This window comes from Octodon degus, unplaced genomic scaffold, assembly GCF_000260255.1.
Source record: "Octodon degus isolate 3935 unplaced genomic scaffold, OctDeg1.0 scaffold00009, whole genome shotgun sequence".
Classification (NCBI taxonomy): domain Eukaryota; kingdom Metazoa; phylum Chordata; class Mammalia; order Rodentia; family Octodontidae; genus Octodon; species Octodon degus.
Window position 1 is genome coordinate 11,919,168 of NW_004524585.1, and position 16,283 is coordinate 11,935,450.

General features: G+C 42.6%; 1 protein-coding gene across 11 annotated transcripts in view; it reads left to right on the forward strand.

The window, feature by feature from the left end:
• The window catches only part of Ppp1r12b (protein phosphatase 1 regulatory subunit 12B), a 237,878-nt gene extending 227,020 nt beyond the window's left edge, over window positions 1–10,858 (forward strand). For 7 of the 11 annotated variants that reach the window (XM_023707991.1, XM_023707997.1, XM_023708005.1 and 4 more), the window contains 2 exons: window positions 5,326–5,506; window positions 10,757–10,841. In XM_023707991.1, the coding sequence (XP_023563759.1) occupies window positions 5,326–5,460 (135 nt within the window). In that variant the 3' untranslated portion in view covers window positions 5,461–5,506; window positions 10,757–10,841. Of the gene's footprint in view, window positions 1–5,325; window positions 5,507–10,756 lie in introns of all 11 variants that reach the window. The other 4 variants (XM_004625357.2, XM_023707999.1, XM_023708000.1 and 1 more) reach the window with 3 other exon arrangements.
• The last annotated feature ends 5,425 nt before the right edge of the window (window positions 10,859–16,283 follow it).

The window sequence follows — 16,283 nt, forward strand, 5'->3', positions numbered from 1 at the left end:
AAGAAGAGATTAGGGGCCAAAAAGCGCAGCAGCATAAGGGCCTGCTTGGCTTGTGCAAGGTCCCAAGTTCAATTCCCGGTACCACAAAAAAAAGAGAGAGAGAGAGAGAGAGAGAGAGAGAGAGAGAGAGAGAGAGAGAGAGAGAAGAATTGACATGTGAAGAGAAGATGAGCATCTTTTCTCAGCTACTTTCTGAACCCACATGATATCCACTGGCCATCTTGCAAGCCTCCTAGGAACAAATGCCATCTTTGGTTCAGGTAGATCTGGGCATACTGGAGACAAACCCATGTTGAACTTTTAAGCCTTTCTAGACAGTAGCTTCACCCTCAAGAGGTTTGGTGAAAAGGACGTTTTCTAGCTCTACAGAGCCTCTATTCAGTGCTTACTCCGACGCCTGAGCCCTTGCTCTTGCCAGGCATGTACTTATTCTACTGAGCCATCTCCCCAGCCCCACCCAGCCATTTTCAGGAAAAAACACAGATTAAGTCATTTTGCAGCAGAATGAAAATGTATTCACATATTGATTTCCTGCCCCAGTCCACATAACCCTGCAATATTCCAGTGTGCATAGCACTCCCACTAGAGCAGTTCACTGAAGGTATAGGACAGATTCACTTACAGAAGAGATGAAGGCATGAAAAGATTTTTTTTTCTCTTTTTTTGTATGACTGTTCTGAGTGCTTGCCAAGACTGCTTGCCTCTCCCCTTCACCACAACCTGCAGTAACCCTTACCATCATTAGCCACTTTGACAACTGCTGCTGCTGTTCTTTGCAATTTTGAATGCTGAGGTCTGGCAGTCTTCCCAAAGGCAGAGCTAGATAGAGAGCATCAGGGAATGCAGAGCCACCCCGATATGATGTAGGAGCATCTGATCTCTGAGTGGGTGATGCCACATGGCCACGATCACCTAGTACTTGCTTAGAATTTCTTTCTTCAGGGATTGTGTTTTTCTGGATTTATGATGGCAAGCGGTTCCCTGGTAAGATAGAAATTATTCGGCTAGAAAGCAGAGGACGTCAGGCAATATCAGGCTGATTCCAAATCTCCTGCTTGGAGCAAACATTCAAAATATGTAATTGAGACACTTTAGGAGATATATTTATTGTTCCAACAGCTCCAAAAGGTTGGTTATTTACTGAAAAGAACTTTTTAGGACAAGACAAAGTTGTAGTATTCACAAGAGCATGTGGTCATAACCTTGTTACCCTTTATAATTACAAAGTGAGGGAGAAATCCCAAACCCCGTCCTGCATTTCCTACTCACCATCTCAGGGCTACAACTTACAGTATTCTGTAGAATTCCCAGCAGAATCTGCTTATATATAAAATATTTCAAATCTTCTGTATTGATTCAGAACAATGAGAAGCATTCTCCTAAAATAATAGAACAGTACCCTAGCATCATTAAACTTCTCCATCTTCTGGTTCCTCCAAACCCACCTCACTTACCATACAGACGTAGTCTCCTCTTGAAGCAGCATGTTATATTTCCAAGCAGTTCTTAACCACAGCTCCTGGTTGCATAGATTCTCTTCCATCTTTGGAACCCCCTGAGTATACCATCTGTACTGGGCTGTTAGGCAGCTATCAGTAATGCTGTTTAGGAAATGGCCTGAATGCTGATCTGAAGCATGTAAATGAGACCACAGCTGGTGCCTCCAGTGAGTACACAGGACCCCCAAACCAGCATGTACCCACCAGTCATGGAACTCTGTCACACCCAACAGGCCACTGCAATACACACACACCTCAAAAGTAGCCAGAAATAGAGAGTTTGAGGTCTGTGGCTTCTATTCTCATTCTAAATGGCAAGTGAGAGGGGTGGCCTGATAGCTCAGTGGACTAAAGCACCTGCTTAGACAGAGTGCAGTGGCCAGGGTACAATCCCCAGTGTTTGGTCCTGGCCCTGCCCACGGGACGCACTGAAATGACAGTTGAGACTGAATGTGGTGGCACGTTCCTATAATCCCAGCTCTTGGGAGGCTGAAAACAGGAGAATCACTATGAGTCCAGTCTACGTAGTGAGACCCTGTAGAACCTGTCCTAAATACAGAAATAAATAAATAAATGGCAAGTGAGGAAGCCTTTTCCTGTTCTAGCCCTTTCCCTGTTCTAGTCTCTGTCAAACTCTGGATTGAGACAGTCTTACCTATTTCTCTGTGTACTCTGCCAAGCTCTGATTTCTTAAATGAGGCCAGTAGTTCTCTTCTTTTCTCAATAGGGATTATGATACAGGAAAATGTTTGCTATCTCCAGTGAGAAGCCATTTTTATGCAGTTTTAAAATAAGTTGATTAATTTATTTATTTTATTTATCTATTTATTTATTTATTTATTTATTGAACCAGGGATTGAACTAAGACCCTTGAGCTTGCCAGGCAAGCGCTTATTCTATTGAGCCATCTGCCTGGCCCCTTAGTTGATTAGTTTATGAATTACAGCCAGATTGAGAATTTGACCCTAAACCAGTAAGTAAGCTGTTTTGCATTTTTTTAAAAGTTGAAAATCATACCCATTCAGTCAGCTGTTGATATTCTCCATTACTAAATGAAGAAGAAATGCCTACAGACTGCCAAACGTTTAAATACAATTTGCTCAAATTAGAGCTAATGGTAGGGTTGCAAACCATCCAGTTCCTCTTAGAGGACTGAGGGAGGAACACCAGAGTCCCATACCATTGTTATATTTGTGTTTATATGTCCTTTGAGCTCAGAAACTTCAAATGTAGGTAAAATGTTCTCAAATTGGTTTGACTGACCCTAAAAGAAAAAAATAAAATGTTTATCATTTATGCTGACCAGCTTTACTAGAGGGATTAGTGACCAGAATCTCTCTACTAGGTACCTGGCAGGTAACTGTCTTACTGAATCTGGAACCCAGTACAGCTTGGGACCACTGGTCTCTAGGCTTCTGCATATTCAGCTTATGCAGATGCAGCTGTCTCCCTGGAGCAATCAATAGGGACTGACCATTTGAGGGGCTGATTTCCTATGAACCATTAAAGATACTCTAGGCATTCAACCACAAAAAGTAACTGTGGAGACTTTTTTTTTTTTAACCCTGGAAAATTATTAAAATATAAAGGCCAATTGAAATGGGGGGGAAAAAAGAAATGGGGAACCATGAGATAGGCTCACTTGGATGTGTGTGTGGCTCTGTGGCTATGAGAAAGTTTGTGCCTTTCTGGCCTCTACCTAGAAAGGTAAGTGTTTCTATATTTTCTGCCCTGGAGAAACTCCAGCTGGAGTAGGATTGTATGCCAGCTTCTGACAGATGTGCATGTCAGTGTGAGCTGTGCCAGTCCTGCATTTGGTCTTGGGATGTACCCTCATCTGACCTGATGACTTTTCTGCTGCATTCTCCATTCAGCACCAGCCTCCTTAGCAGACCTTCTGTCCTTCCTTTCCAAGGGCCTTGCATGAGAGGGACCCAGCAGCCAATCCCCTTTTAGGTTGGTCTTGGGATTGTTTACTTTGCTTACTCTGGAAATGTCACTCCATTCTTGCGGCTAAACTCTGCCCTCCCAACCCTGCTCTATGTCCTGCTGTCCTCCCCATCTTCTTGCCCTGCCTTTTTTTCAAGACTGCTTCCTAGAGAACAGTCCGCCAGATTGTTTCCTGACTCTCTCCTTCATGATGATAATTTCCAAATTCTTCCATCTCACTCTATGTGTACTCATGTGTATAGTTCATGTCTAAATTCTCTGGGAGCCAAAGACCACTATAATAATGATCGTGTTGAAAGCTTTGGTTCATTGTCAACACCAGTGAAGATGAGAGCCAGGGACTTTCAGCTGGCTCTTAAATTTGGTACCTGCCCCTGTGAACTTTTCCATGTGCTACTCCATGATCTTCTGTTCCTTTTAAAGCCAAAATGCTTACAGTGGGCAGAGGATTGCTCAGTCCCTACCCTCCAGTGCCACATAGGACAGTTTGGCTGCCCTGGCTGTTTTCCAAAGTGGTTATTCTCCTTCTTTTGGGAAAAAGCTGTTGAGTAGTTTGTCTTTGCTTGTTTTACCTTTTCACTGTTTTTCCTCTCATGCTACCTTTCATTTTCCACTGCTCCACTCCAACCTGTTATTCCACTAATCTTTCATTCTCATCCTTCTCGTTGTATAAGAGACTTTTCTTTGATGATTAGTGACCTCTTTGTTACCATTCTAACCCATAGGATTATCCTCATTGACAAAACTCCATCTGGGTAACAAATCATTTCCCTCTTCCAGAGAACTGATGGTCTCAATGTCAGGGTCAGTGTAGATGTTCACTTAGGAAAGACATGTAGCAGAGTAGGCAGACTGTGAGCAAATCTCATTTATTGAAGACTTTAAGTCCCTTATGAAATATATAATATTAGGAAAACTCTATGTGGGCTAGATTAGGACATTGAGTTTCCCCAACTGCATTATAGCTAGACAGTCTTAAATTTTCCACTTTTGTTCAGAATATGAGTCCTTTGTGAATACTACAATATGAACTGGGGCATAGAGAGCACAATTAACTGTGAACCTAGTGGTGCAGATATTCATATATAACAGGTTCAAAGCAGGTTCACAGTTCCAGAATCCTTGACAAGCCTTCTAGATTTAAGAGGAGAACTGGAAGGGTTGCTGCAACTTCCTAAAAAAAGTAGCTTAGAAAGCTGTCTAGTCCTTGTCCAGTATTATTTTGGTATGTGTCACTCACCCTTTTAAAGAATACATGTCATATACAGAAAGTGCCTAAATAACAAACCTCTCTCTTTTCCATGTTTTAATTTTTAAAATAAAGAAAATGAAAAAAAAAAAGAAATAAATAAATAAAATGAGCTAAGAATCACAAAAGAAAACAAATGGGTGTAGGGGACTGAGTAGGGGGTGGAGAGTTGGAATGGGGGAGAGAGACAAGGGCAGCATCTGGATTTCGGAACACTCTGAATCCTCAGCTCCACTCCAGATGACAGTGAAGGAACGTCCCTGAGGCTATGGCTCAGCCATATAAATCTGGTTAAGAAGGACCAAACCACATGGTGGGCTGTCATTCTCAGAAATGACTCAATGTGCTTTGAGAGCCAAGTTGCTATGTTCATATGTCAACCTTCAGCATACTTAGACCTCAGCCAAGAATCACAGGCACAGCTCTCCATTTCCTAGTGCTTTTCTCCATTGCATGCCCCCCCATACATAATTTCTCATTACTCCTGCCTTTCTCATTTCATTTCTTGCATGCAAACTAAAAAAAAAAAAAAAAAGTCACATAGTATCTTTGTCCTACTTTTTTCTCCTTTGGTCTGTCTTGTCTCTGTCTTGTCTGTCTGTCCCTTCCATGTCTCACTCTCTGCAGAACCTCCACCAGCTAAAACAGATTCAAACCTTGAAGCAGATGAACGAGCAACTGCAGGCTGAGAACAGAGCCCTAACCCGAGTGGTGGCCAGACTCTCGGAGTCCATCGAGTCCTCGGACACCCAGGAGCTCTAGTTCTTGCCTTTCCTCTTCACCTCACTTTCCTCCTCCACTACTCCAGGCAGGTTTACTCTTCTTGTTGGTCCCAGAAACACTGCTCATTCCCCATACCCAAGCCTCCCTGTACAGATTCCTGTAAAACTTGGTCATCTGGAAATGGAAGGAACCAGGAGTGAGACCATAAAATGGGATACAACAGCCTAGGGGAAGGGAGGCAGTGGGGGTGACTTGCCTGGGCCAGGAGTGTGTTTGGTAAGATCACCCTGTTACCTTCTCTTTTGCTAGAGACTGAGTTTGGATTTCTCCTCTTAGCTACAAATAGATACGTGTGTGTGTGTGTGTGTGTGTGTGTGTGTGTGTGTGTACTTGTGTACACATATGCACACATATTTTTTCAATGTGATTTTTGTGAACTTGAGATAGAGCTTTCTCAGTCAGCAGTAATTAAGTACAATTCCTGTAGCAACTGGTATGGTTCTGGATTCCAAATTGTAGTTGAACATAGGGTAACCAAGAGTAAAGTCTCTCAATCCTGGCTGCACCCCAGCACCACCTGGGAGCTATTAATATATACGAGTGACTGAGCCTGCCCCAAGAATCAGTGGTTTGAGTTAAGGAAACTGCCATCAGTATTATTTTAAAGCTCTCCTGTTGATTCTTTTGTGCAACCAATATTGAGAATCACAACCATTTGGATGCCAGAAAAAACTAAGTTCCTACATGTGACAGCATTGCTGGGTGAAGAGGCCTAGAACTAAAGGCTAGAGCTGTTCTGACCCAACTCTGCTACCAGCAAAATCGTCCTCTATTCTACTACTGGAGCAGAACTGGTTAAACATTCTTTGCCTCCTTCTGCAAGTCTTTCCTTTTTTCTTCCTCCTCCCTACTCCTTACTGAGACATTTCTGTCTCAAATCTGTCACAAATCTCTGGGCCTAGAATACAGTATATATATATATATATATATATATATATATATATATATATATATATTCCCCCCCAACCAGGGATTGAACTCAGGCTCTTGCACTTGCCAGGCAAGTGCTTATTCTACTAAGCTATCTCCCCAGCCCTACAGCCTATATATAAATGAGACCCTTAAATGGTGAGGCCTTACCTACAGGGGCCAGGTTTGCAAAGGAAGTGACAGGCAATGAAGCAGAGAACAGAGATGTATTTTCATCTGAGAACCAAAAAATTTGTTTGGCAAAATGTAACCTTCCCCTGGCTATGGATCTGAAAGACAAGCTCACAGACAGCTTATTTCCCTATCCCAAGATAGTATGATGGGGTCACCACTCCCCTGAAATGAGTTTTTAATTTTCACCAACAGTTTAATTAGTCCCTGACCAGCATCTGTTCTTCTTCTTGCCTATTTGTTTTTGCCTTCAGGGTCAGTAGCTGGCAACTAATATCCACTAGAATTGAAGCACCCAAATTACCATAAAGGCTGAGCTAATATCCTGCTGCAGATGCTATCATAGGCAGAAAGAAAACTGAAAGAGAAGTGCTACCATGGCCTGGCAGTGAGCGGCCACTGTTAAGTTCAAAGTCCACGCTTTAAAATGAGCCTTAAAATTCCTAGAAAAGGTTGGGGAGCAGGGGAGCTCAGTGGAGAATCGCATGCTCGGTATGCATGTCTTCAGCACCATAAATTAATTAATGACTTGGGGCAGAGTAGTGACCCCCAAAGATGACCCAGTTATTTTTAAAGGGAGAGTCATTGTCCCTTTAGGATTTGAGGCAAAATCCAGATCTCATGTTTCCAGTGGTTAAAAACCATGATAATATGTAGTTGTCATTTATTAAGGCCTGTGTTGACTGTTTTAAATGTTTTCTCATTGATTCTTTAGAATCATTGTACATATTTTTAAAATACAGTCAATAGAATCACTTAACTAGGTTGAATCCTGGAGCCTGTGCCCTTCCGCAGTATGATTATAAGCTGCCTGCATATTTGGCACAAAGTTTTAGCTGTTTGTTAAGCACATGACCTAAACCGTGCAAGAAGGATCTGTTGAGCAATTATACTGTTCCCCAGAATTGCAGCTGAGTGATGAAGGACAGCATTCTACCTTCTCAGCACCCTTGACTTCCCTGTGAAAGGTTAACTTCCAAAAAACATTTTCCTATCAAAAGAGTGTGCCACTTGAAGAATGCCCTTACCTTGGTACATTAGACTATAGTTCATTCCTGTGGCCCATAAGCCATACCAGTAGTTAAAAAGAAGTCAGAATATTTCATCACATGAAAATTATATGGAATTCAAATTCCAGTGTCCAAAAATAAAGTTGTATTGAACTTAGCTTCACTGTTTATGTATTATCATCATGTCTGTGGCTACTTTTGCTGTAGCAGCAGAGTTGAGCACTTCCAGAGACTGCAGACCCTGAGATAGTTACTATCTGGCCCCTTACAAAAAAGCTAGCTCACCTCTGCCAGAAAGAAAGATAACTAAGCCAAACTGGAAATGTAACCAAGAGATTTTGCCCATTTTTTAAAATAGTCCCCTGCAGAAATATCTTATCTCAGAATGTAGTTCAATCCTTTATCAACAAGGTAGAAGGGAGGACTCACTTTTCAAAGAGTTGGATGCAAGGCAGCTGAGGCAAGACTCAGTAAGACCCTGCTGTGATAGCCAGCCTTGCTCTGGTGCCCTCTGATGCTTCCTTCCTTCCTCCTTAACATATTCCTATCATAGACTATAAGAAGACAAATTTGAAAAAATGTGTGCTTAATTTTACTTGTTCAAGGTGTCCTAACATCAAGCTGTGGTCAGCTGGAAATTTAGCAATTAAGAAGCTGATGTTCAAGGACTTAAAATGATAAGACTTTGGTAAACCTCATATTTGTATAAGTACTTTCATACATCTTCTATTTAACCATTCTTTAACTTCAAGTGAATATCAACTGACACAGTTCATTTCTCCCCTTCTTTTGAGAATGAAGTTTATGAGGCTTTTTTCCCATTGATTTCTATAATTCTGCTTCTTTTTGACACTCCCATAAGATGTCAGTTGTAACATGTTGCAGCTGTGAAATTGCCTTGCCCTAACTTTGTTCCTGAGGAATAGAGCTCTTAATGTGGGAATAAATCACAAAAGTTCAAACAGTTGTCTATGCAATTTTTAACAAAGCAACGCAGTTTGATTCCCAGTGCCCCCCCCCCAAAAAGCAGTGTGACACAAGTTTTGATTTGAAGAACTGTTAAACAGTGGAATGTCTGGAGATATATATATATATCTTTTTTTCCTACCTATGGAGTCTTATGGTAAAAAGGCTTTCAGAGTCTTACCCACTCTGTGGGCCCAGTATCAGGTATTAGCAAAAACATGGAAATATGAAACATGATGAGGCCATCCTGGGCTGACATTTTCCAGTCATTGAAATGAGTTGCTGAGCACTCAATTCCAAGAGGTTGCAGGGGGTAGGAAACATCATGAAAGAGAAGGCATGCAGAGCTGCCTTGATTTATTTGGAAGCAGGGTCAAAGAACTAAAATTTTACTTTGACATTTTCTGGATTAAAGTCTTCTTGGTAAAGTTTGCATGCTCACATGTGTTCATGGGGAAACTCACTGTAGAAATGCTCAGCATGGCAAAATACTTTAACAGGTATCAGCACACTTTCACTGTCTCCTTCTCTGGAGCCCACAGTGTTCCTACTTTATGAGGAAGTAGGAAAGATGATATTCTTCTATGGATAACAAAATTGGAAATGCAGACATTAAGAAGTTAGCATAAAGTAATACAAGTTACTAATGACATGACAGTATCAGTGCTGAAATTTCAGTTTCTGGGCATGAGTTTCAACTCCCACTCCCACCTGTAATTAACAAATGATCTTTGGAGTTGGATAGACCTGGTTCAATATCAGCTGTACCACTTAAATAGATGGCTGCCTTGGGCCAGCTGCAAAAGTCTTAATTCCTTCACATGTAGCAAAAAAGGGTATCAACTGATGACAGGCGTGGAGTGCTAGTGAAGCCCTGTAGCACAGTGCCTCCCATATTACAGATACTTGGTAATGTTTTCATTTTGCTCCCTTGACACAGATTTTTTTATATATCTATGATGGATTTGTATGCATACTCATATATTCTGTACTTACATAAAGTAACTTGTATCTTCACTGCAAGATTGAAGAAACTAGGAATATTAGTCCTTACTATGGGGTTAATAGCAGAGCCAAGAGCTAGAATTAAAAGACAGAACCCTAGGACCTGAGCCCAGGCTACCCTTCCCTGTGGGCATTATCTACCATGGTAGTTCTATAGGTTTAAATGACTGTTCAGAGGACATCTGCATTGAGCAGATGAGGGTGTCAGTTTGGATTGTCTTCATGGTGAAAATGTACTTTCTTTGTAATGTAAATCTGGTTACCAGTGAGGCCCACACATAAAAGTACCCTTACCAAAAGCCTACTAGTGTTTCTCACATGCATAGCACATGGATTGAACTTATTATATAACAGAATTGGAATTCAAGCTTTTTCCTTTGTACCATAAGTTGAACAACACTATGTGTAATATTCTAAGGTGGCAGAACTGATAGAATTGACTCTTCACTCTTCTTTCCCTCTATATAAGCATCTGTTTCCTGGAATTGTAACACGACCCCAAGAAACTGCCAATAAGGCCTTTTGCTGTTTCTTGGTAATTATCAGTGGAGAATTAAGGGGAAGTTAAATATATGTATATTGTTCACTGTGTCTTATGGCCCTGTGACCATATCTGTAACTTCCATGGAATTTAATAGCTGGAAGTGGGTATCTGTAACATGACCAGCAAGAAGCTTGGTAGATTCTATGCACTGATAGCACCAAGGAAGGGTCGGTCCTTAAGTCCTCTTGTACACATGGCAGGAAAGCCTAGGGTTGCCCCTCAGCTTATTGTGTTTTCATAGGGTGGCAAGCCATGCCCTGCTGGCTCCTTTCTAAATTCCTTCTCTATGTCCTAACCAACCTAAGTCGGCACTCTCCCCAGTTTCTCTAGACTAGAGGTAAGTTCAAGACTGGGAACAATTAAAAATAGCTACAGACTCAATAGAATAAAAGGATCTACAGTATTAGAACATAAAATCTGCATACAAAAATACTATTGCTAAATATGCTAATCAAAAGATAAGGGGCATAGTCTTCCAAAATATTAACATTACCAACTCAATAAGTAGATCCTTGGGAGAAAGGGTAGTAATGGCTCACTATATGCACTGTCTAGAAGGACCTGCTCACCTGCCAACCTGGCCTGCTCAGGGAGGGTAGAGGCAGCAGTTGTGCCAGGCTCTAACATACTCTTTCCTCTGTCACTATAGGTATTAACAGAACTGAAATCCGACAACCAGAGGCTGAAAGATGAAAATGGTGCCCTCATCAGAGTCATCAGCAAACTGTCCAAATAAACTAGGTTCCACGTGTAGGAGTGGGGAGAAGCATTTGCTGCCCTATGCTTTTTATCTAGCCATTGCCTTCCAGCCAAAAGAAATGAATGTTTTGGTGGAAGGACACTTCCTTCTGACCCTCTTCAGTCACCTCCTCTGCACATTTTCTCTATACTCTGAATGCCAGGTTTCTCTACACCCCCATCCTGAGTTTTATGACAGTTTTAATTGAAGCATGATTCTGATCATCCAAGCCATCTGGAGAAGGCCTTGTGGAGCACACTAAGCTCGGCCGTGGACCCCAACTTCTGCTGCTCTGCTGCTTTGTCCATATTGGATTCAGTTCAAACCATAAGGCTTCTGTCCACAGCCTTTACTCTGACCCAGAATCCTCTGATATAGGTGAGTCCTTTGCTAGCAACTCCAGGATCCTGTCTGGAATGTGAAGAGAAATCACAGGCTAGGGAATGAATCGTCAGATGCTCTGGAGCTACATTTCTTTAGAGTCCAAGGCGACCATGACTCTGTATCAAGGCTCTGTCCTTCACTTCTCAGGAACTGACTCGTTTTTATTTCTTCTAATAGTAACCTAGTGCCATCCCTGACTAGTCTGAACCCTTTTCTTCCTTCATGCCTAGTAGCCCTTTCTCCAGAGCTCACATGACCCTGGCCTTACTCTTTTCCTTTCTGTCCTTTCATCTCCCACCCCCTACAGCGCCTCCTCACCTGATTGTATAAAAGCTAGAACAGAGCACCAGACCTCAGCTGTCCTCAGCCACTGTAGAAAATTGAGACTAGAAAATCACCACTCTGGTGCCTTAGTGGCAGCACCGTGAGGCTGGGCTAGAGAGTGGAAGCAAGGAGGAAAGATACAGATGTGATACTAGAGGATCCAAGGACACTCACAGTGTTATAACAAAGAAGACCATTTGCCCATTATGCTCCTGAGAATGGCAGTGACTTTATTTCTGGTGGTTAGATTTAGGGGAGAGACACTGGCTTTTTTGAAACTAATAGGAAGAAATGACAGCTTGAAAGAGATTTAAGGGGATGAGGTACTTCCAACTCATGAGAATCATGGAATTTTATTCAGGGTGGCAGACTCAGCAGTTCCTTGATCCAGCTTTCCAGTGTGGCACAGCTTTAACCATTGTCAGGTAGCCACTGGTGGCTGTGCATTTATTACTCAGAGCTTAGGCAACTCCAATAACCAGAGAGTTTCTGTCAATAGCCAAATTTGGCCTGTGAATTCTCCACGTAGGTGCCATCTACTCTTTGTAGCTGTTAATGTGACATCTCCTTTGATACATGTGGCTGGTTCTGTCCCCTTAATTTTATTTTGAGCTCGTGATTTCCAGTCCTTACAGTCATTCCTCACAGTCATTCCTTACAGGCTTTCTGTGCCCATCACATCTTGGCCATCCTGCTCTAGACACAAACAGCCTTAAAGATATTGTACCCACACCATAATAGAGGTTTCCATAATTCCAGCACACAGTTAAGCCATTAGTTTTCAGTGATGACCCAGTATTAATACGGAGTATTTCTTTTGTAGGAATTGCATCCCTTGGTTCATTTTGGGGGTGCAGGTCATTTAAGGCACTGTCATTTTATCAAAAGTAGTGACAGAGAAGAAAGGAGTCTATTCTCTTAATATATCTTACCTATTAGTTTCTTTCCTGAAAATAGCAGTGTTGTTCTCCATGACTCTTGATACATCCCTTGCCCTTTAAAGAGAAGGTATCATTTGGGATCCCAGTTTCGGAATAGGAAGCACATCTCATCTGACAGAAACCCAGCTTTAGAGTATCCAGATTGTCTCTTCCATTGCCATCCATTTTTCATGAGAAGCTGCTCCTACTTTGTATTATCACAGGAGTACTGTAAGCCCAGTTCTCAGAATTAGGGCAAGAAGTTCTATATCTTCCACTATAAGCATTGATTTCATTCTATATAAAGAAGTCAAAAGGGCATTGGCTAAGTGATTCTTTTGGTATATCTTGGATATTGATAAAGAGAAGATTAATGTCTCTTTCACAGGAAAAGAAAATTGGATTATGAGGAAAAGATTTTGAACCTCCTCCCTTCTGTAGACCAGGTAAAGGTGTTATAAAGCCCCTCAGATCCCTGTGTGCCTTTGAAAGTGCGGAAGGCAGGTTTCCAAAACTCTCAGATTGGCCTGACCCCCCTGTTGGCTTACATGGCCCTTTCAGGGTAAAGATGCTTCCTGCCAGGAAATTTACCTTGTGATGAGATTTTTCAACCTCAGGAATACTGGATTCTATGGCCAAGAACTCAAAGTGTTAACCATCCTAGGTAATTTCAGTCATTTTCTCTCATGCCATTAATTTTATTAGATAACATTCTGAATTCTCATCTTTTAAGATTAAACATCATTTATTTATAATTGTGTTGCCTGAAAACTCGGCAAATAGTGGTTAGAGGCCTCCAGCAACTGTTTCTCTGGTGCCTGCATCCCCAGTCACCTATTCTTCTGCTGTTTGGTCTCTTCAGTGGCCACCAACCTCCTGTCTGGTTTAGGTGCTCTCAGGCACCCTGCAGTCCAACCCCAGAGAGCTGCATGCTGGCCAGCAGTGTGAGTGTGGCTTTGTCGCTTCAGAGTCTTCACCAGAAGTATCAAAATAGAGAAGACAGCTTGTACAGCTTCCCACCCTGTACTCATTGCCACACCTCTGGGAACAATGATTGGGCCATTCCTGAGATTCTCAGGCTAGGGTTTGCCTTTGAGGAACTGCCAGTCCTTCCAAATAGGCACAGAATCTAAAGTACCAGAATCCTGTGAGCCTCTCAGTGCACTCAGGTCCCGGGCTAGTTGCCAACATGTATCCTAGAGCCACCCTATCTCCGTCTGTCTGTGGAATTTGCCCTGGTTTCTCTCCCACCCCCAGCCACAGAGACGTAGGTATATTTGTTGCTCTCTGAGGCCACAGGTAGGTTTCATATCTTTTTTGGGCTGGGGAGATGGCACAGTAGAATAAGCGCTTCTCTGGCAAGCACAAGGGTCTGAGTTCAATCCCCAGTTCCACCAAAAAAAAAAAAAAGTTACATATCTCTGTTTGGATGATCCCATTCTCCCTTTCCCAAACAAAACGTGTGCTCATTTAACAGTTCACTGAGAAACAGTTCACTTCATCATGTGTAGGTCCCACAAAAGCGTGTGTACTGCTGGCCATTTCTTCACCAGGAATGTTTAATTGAGCCATAGATGAAAACAGATAAACTCTCACAGCCATGCACTTTGTTAGTTTTCTTAATTTATGGTCCATCATAGGCTACTCAAGCCACTGACACTGCCTCCTTCTGGTGGAACTGTGGCCACCTTCCTGATAGTGTGGCACTCATTAGCATGTGGCCTGATGAAGGGAGGACCTGGTGAATTGCAAAATATCACCAGCTGTTCTGCTTGCAGCCTGCTTTAAGTGGGATAGTGTAAAGAAACAGCAGCTGGGTAAGAAGGAAGTCCCTGTTCCACCCTACCTTGTGAGCCACAGGGTTTACTGGAGCTTTGGGAACCTTTCCTCCTGAGTGTCGCCAGGGGTCATCACACTGTTGTTAATACCTGCACTACACTTACCTCAACACATTTATCAGTCAGAGGTAGTCCCTGCCCAATGCAGAGCCAGTTGTATCTACAGATCTCTGGCACCATTCTGGTTTTTAAGGCAGGTTTGTACCCCCAACGTAGGAGTTCCTTTGGGCCCAAAAAGCCTAGCAGCTCTGGGCGCAAAGTGAAGCCTTATGAGAGGATAAGCCCCAGGGAGTGACCCCCTGTGTCCCAGCACCAGCACTTCTATTAGCCGTGTGACCTTGGGCAAGGTAATCTTCAAAATCCCTTCTGGCTTAAAATTCTGTGATTTATTCATTCTGAGGAAGATCAGAGCATTTCTTAAACTTGAAATTATTGAAGCAGAAATTTCTTTTAACTTCAAAGTTCAAGAGCAGAAATTCTTGTTTTCTTCCGGATCCAAACTGTGTACCATCAGCATGTCAAGGTTGACTTCTCATCCTTCTTGGAAAGTGAGTTTGATATTGAGAGTAATTGAATGGTTTTACAATTGCTTTCCCTTGTAATGGTGTGGTAAGAATATTAAAACCTGCAGAGGTGGAAATTGGAACATGTGGGGAAATGGATAGAAAGCAATTTGTTGCCAGCAGCCTTTGGACAAATTGTTTGAGTAGGAAATAGAGCTGCTGCTTCATAGGTTTCCTCAGCCACTGTTCCTCAGCCTGCTCAGATGTAAGCTAGTGTGGCTCTTAACACCTAGACAGCAGGCTACATTGCACTTCTTGCTTACTGTCAGCTGGTTCCTAGCCTTGAGCTCTGCCTTGGCAACAGCAAGGGAATTTTCCTCTGTAAAAACTTCAGCTTTTAGTTCCTTGGAGTGTCTCTTCTGGATTCTAAGCTATCAGAAGTAGGAGGCTCTGGTGCTGTTCAAGACAGTCTTTTCTTTAAAGCAGAAGTGCAGAGGAGACTTCCAAAGCAGTAAGCATTTACAAGCCACCCAGACACACTGCAAAGGAAGGCACCCAGCTCTCACAAGCCTACAGGTCTGCATGTGAATACAGCGAAAGCTCATCAGGGACCTGGGACGTGAAGGTGGTTGTGCGCTGTGGTATGTAAAAGGCAGCCAGTCCCAGGCTTTGAACATGGAGCAGGATGGAGATGATGGCAGGAAGAGGCGAAACATGGAAATGAGTCTGTCTCACTAGTGACTTCATCCTCTAGCCACCAGCTGAGCAGAGATTTTAATCAACTTACTAATAGGTATTGACACTTCTCAAGGAGCAGTAGACCCTATCAGGGACAGCAGTTGATCTCTTGTGTTCTGATTAGATTGGAAAAATAGATCAACTTCATTACAACCCAGGAACTATCATTGTCACATCTACTAAGGGATGAGGTGGTCTCTGAGAGCTGAGAAAAAAAAAGCAGATAAGTAGCCAGCCAGCAACTGGTGAGAGAAGATGCATTTGCTTATCCTTGGAAGCAGTGGCTGAGGATCAGAGTTGAACAGGGGCATGGCCTACAGCTGGAGTCAGGAAGTCCTACTGGAGAAGAACTGGCAGGAAGATATAGGGACATGTGAAGATCACAGCACTGACGAGGCATTGCTGGCCTATGGAGAGCTGAGAATGAGGCTCCCTCTTGTCAGTGCGCATCCATGTGCACTTGTGCTGGCCTGGAGCTTTTAGGGTGCAGTCTGGCATATTCTTGATCAGAAATGAGAGCTCAAAACCTAATTTTACCTGTGTGTTCTAGCAGTTCCTATCTTTTGCTACCCCCTTCCCAAGACTTCTGTGCTTTTCTCTTATTCATCTGCTTATCATTTCAGACTGTGAATCACCAGAGTGATAGCTTTTTCTCCTCCACATTTTCCCCTAATGCTTCCAGTAAAATTTTACTTGGGTGGCCCCTTAAGGTGACATCAGGATGCTCTCC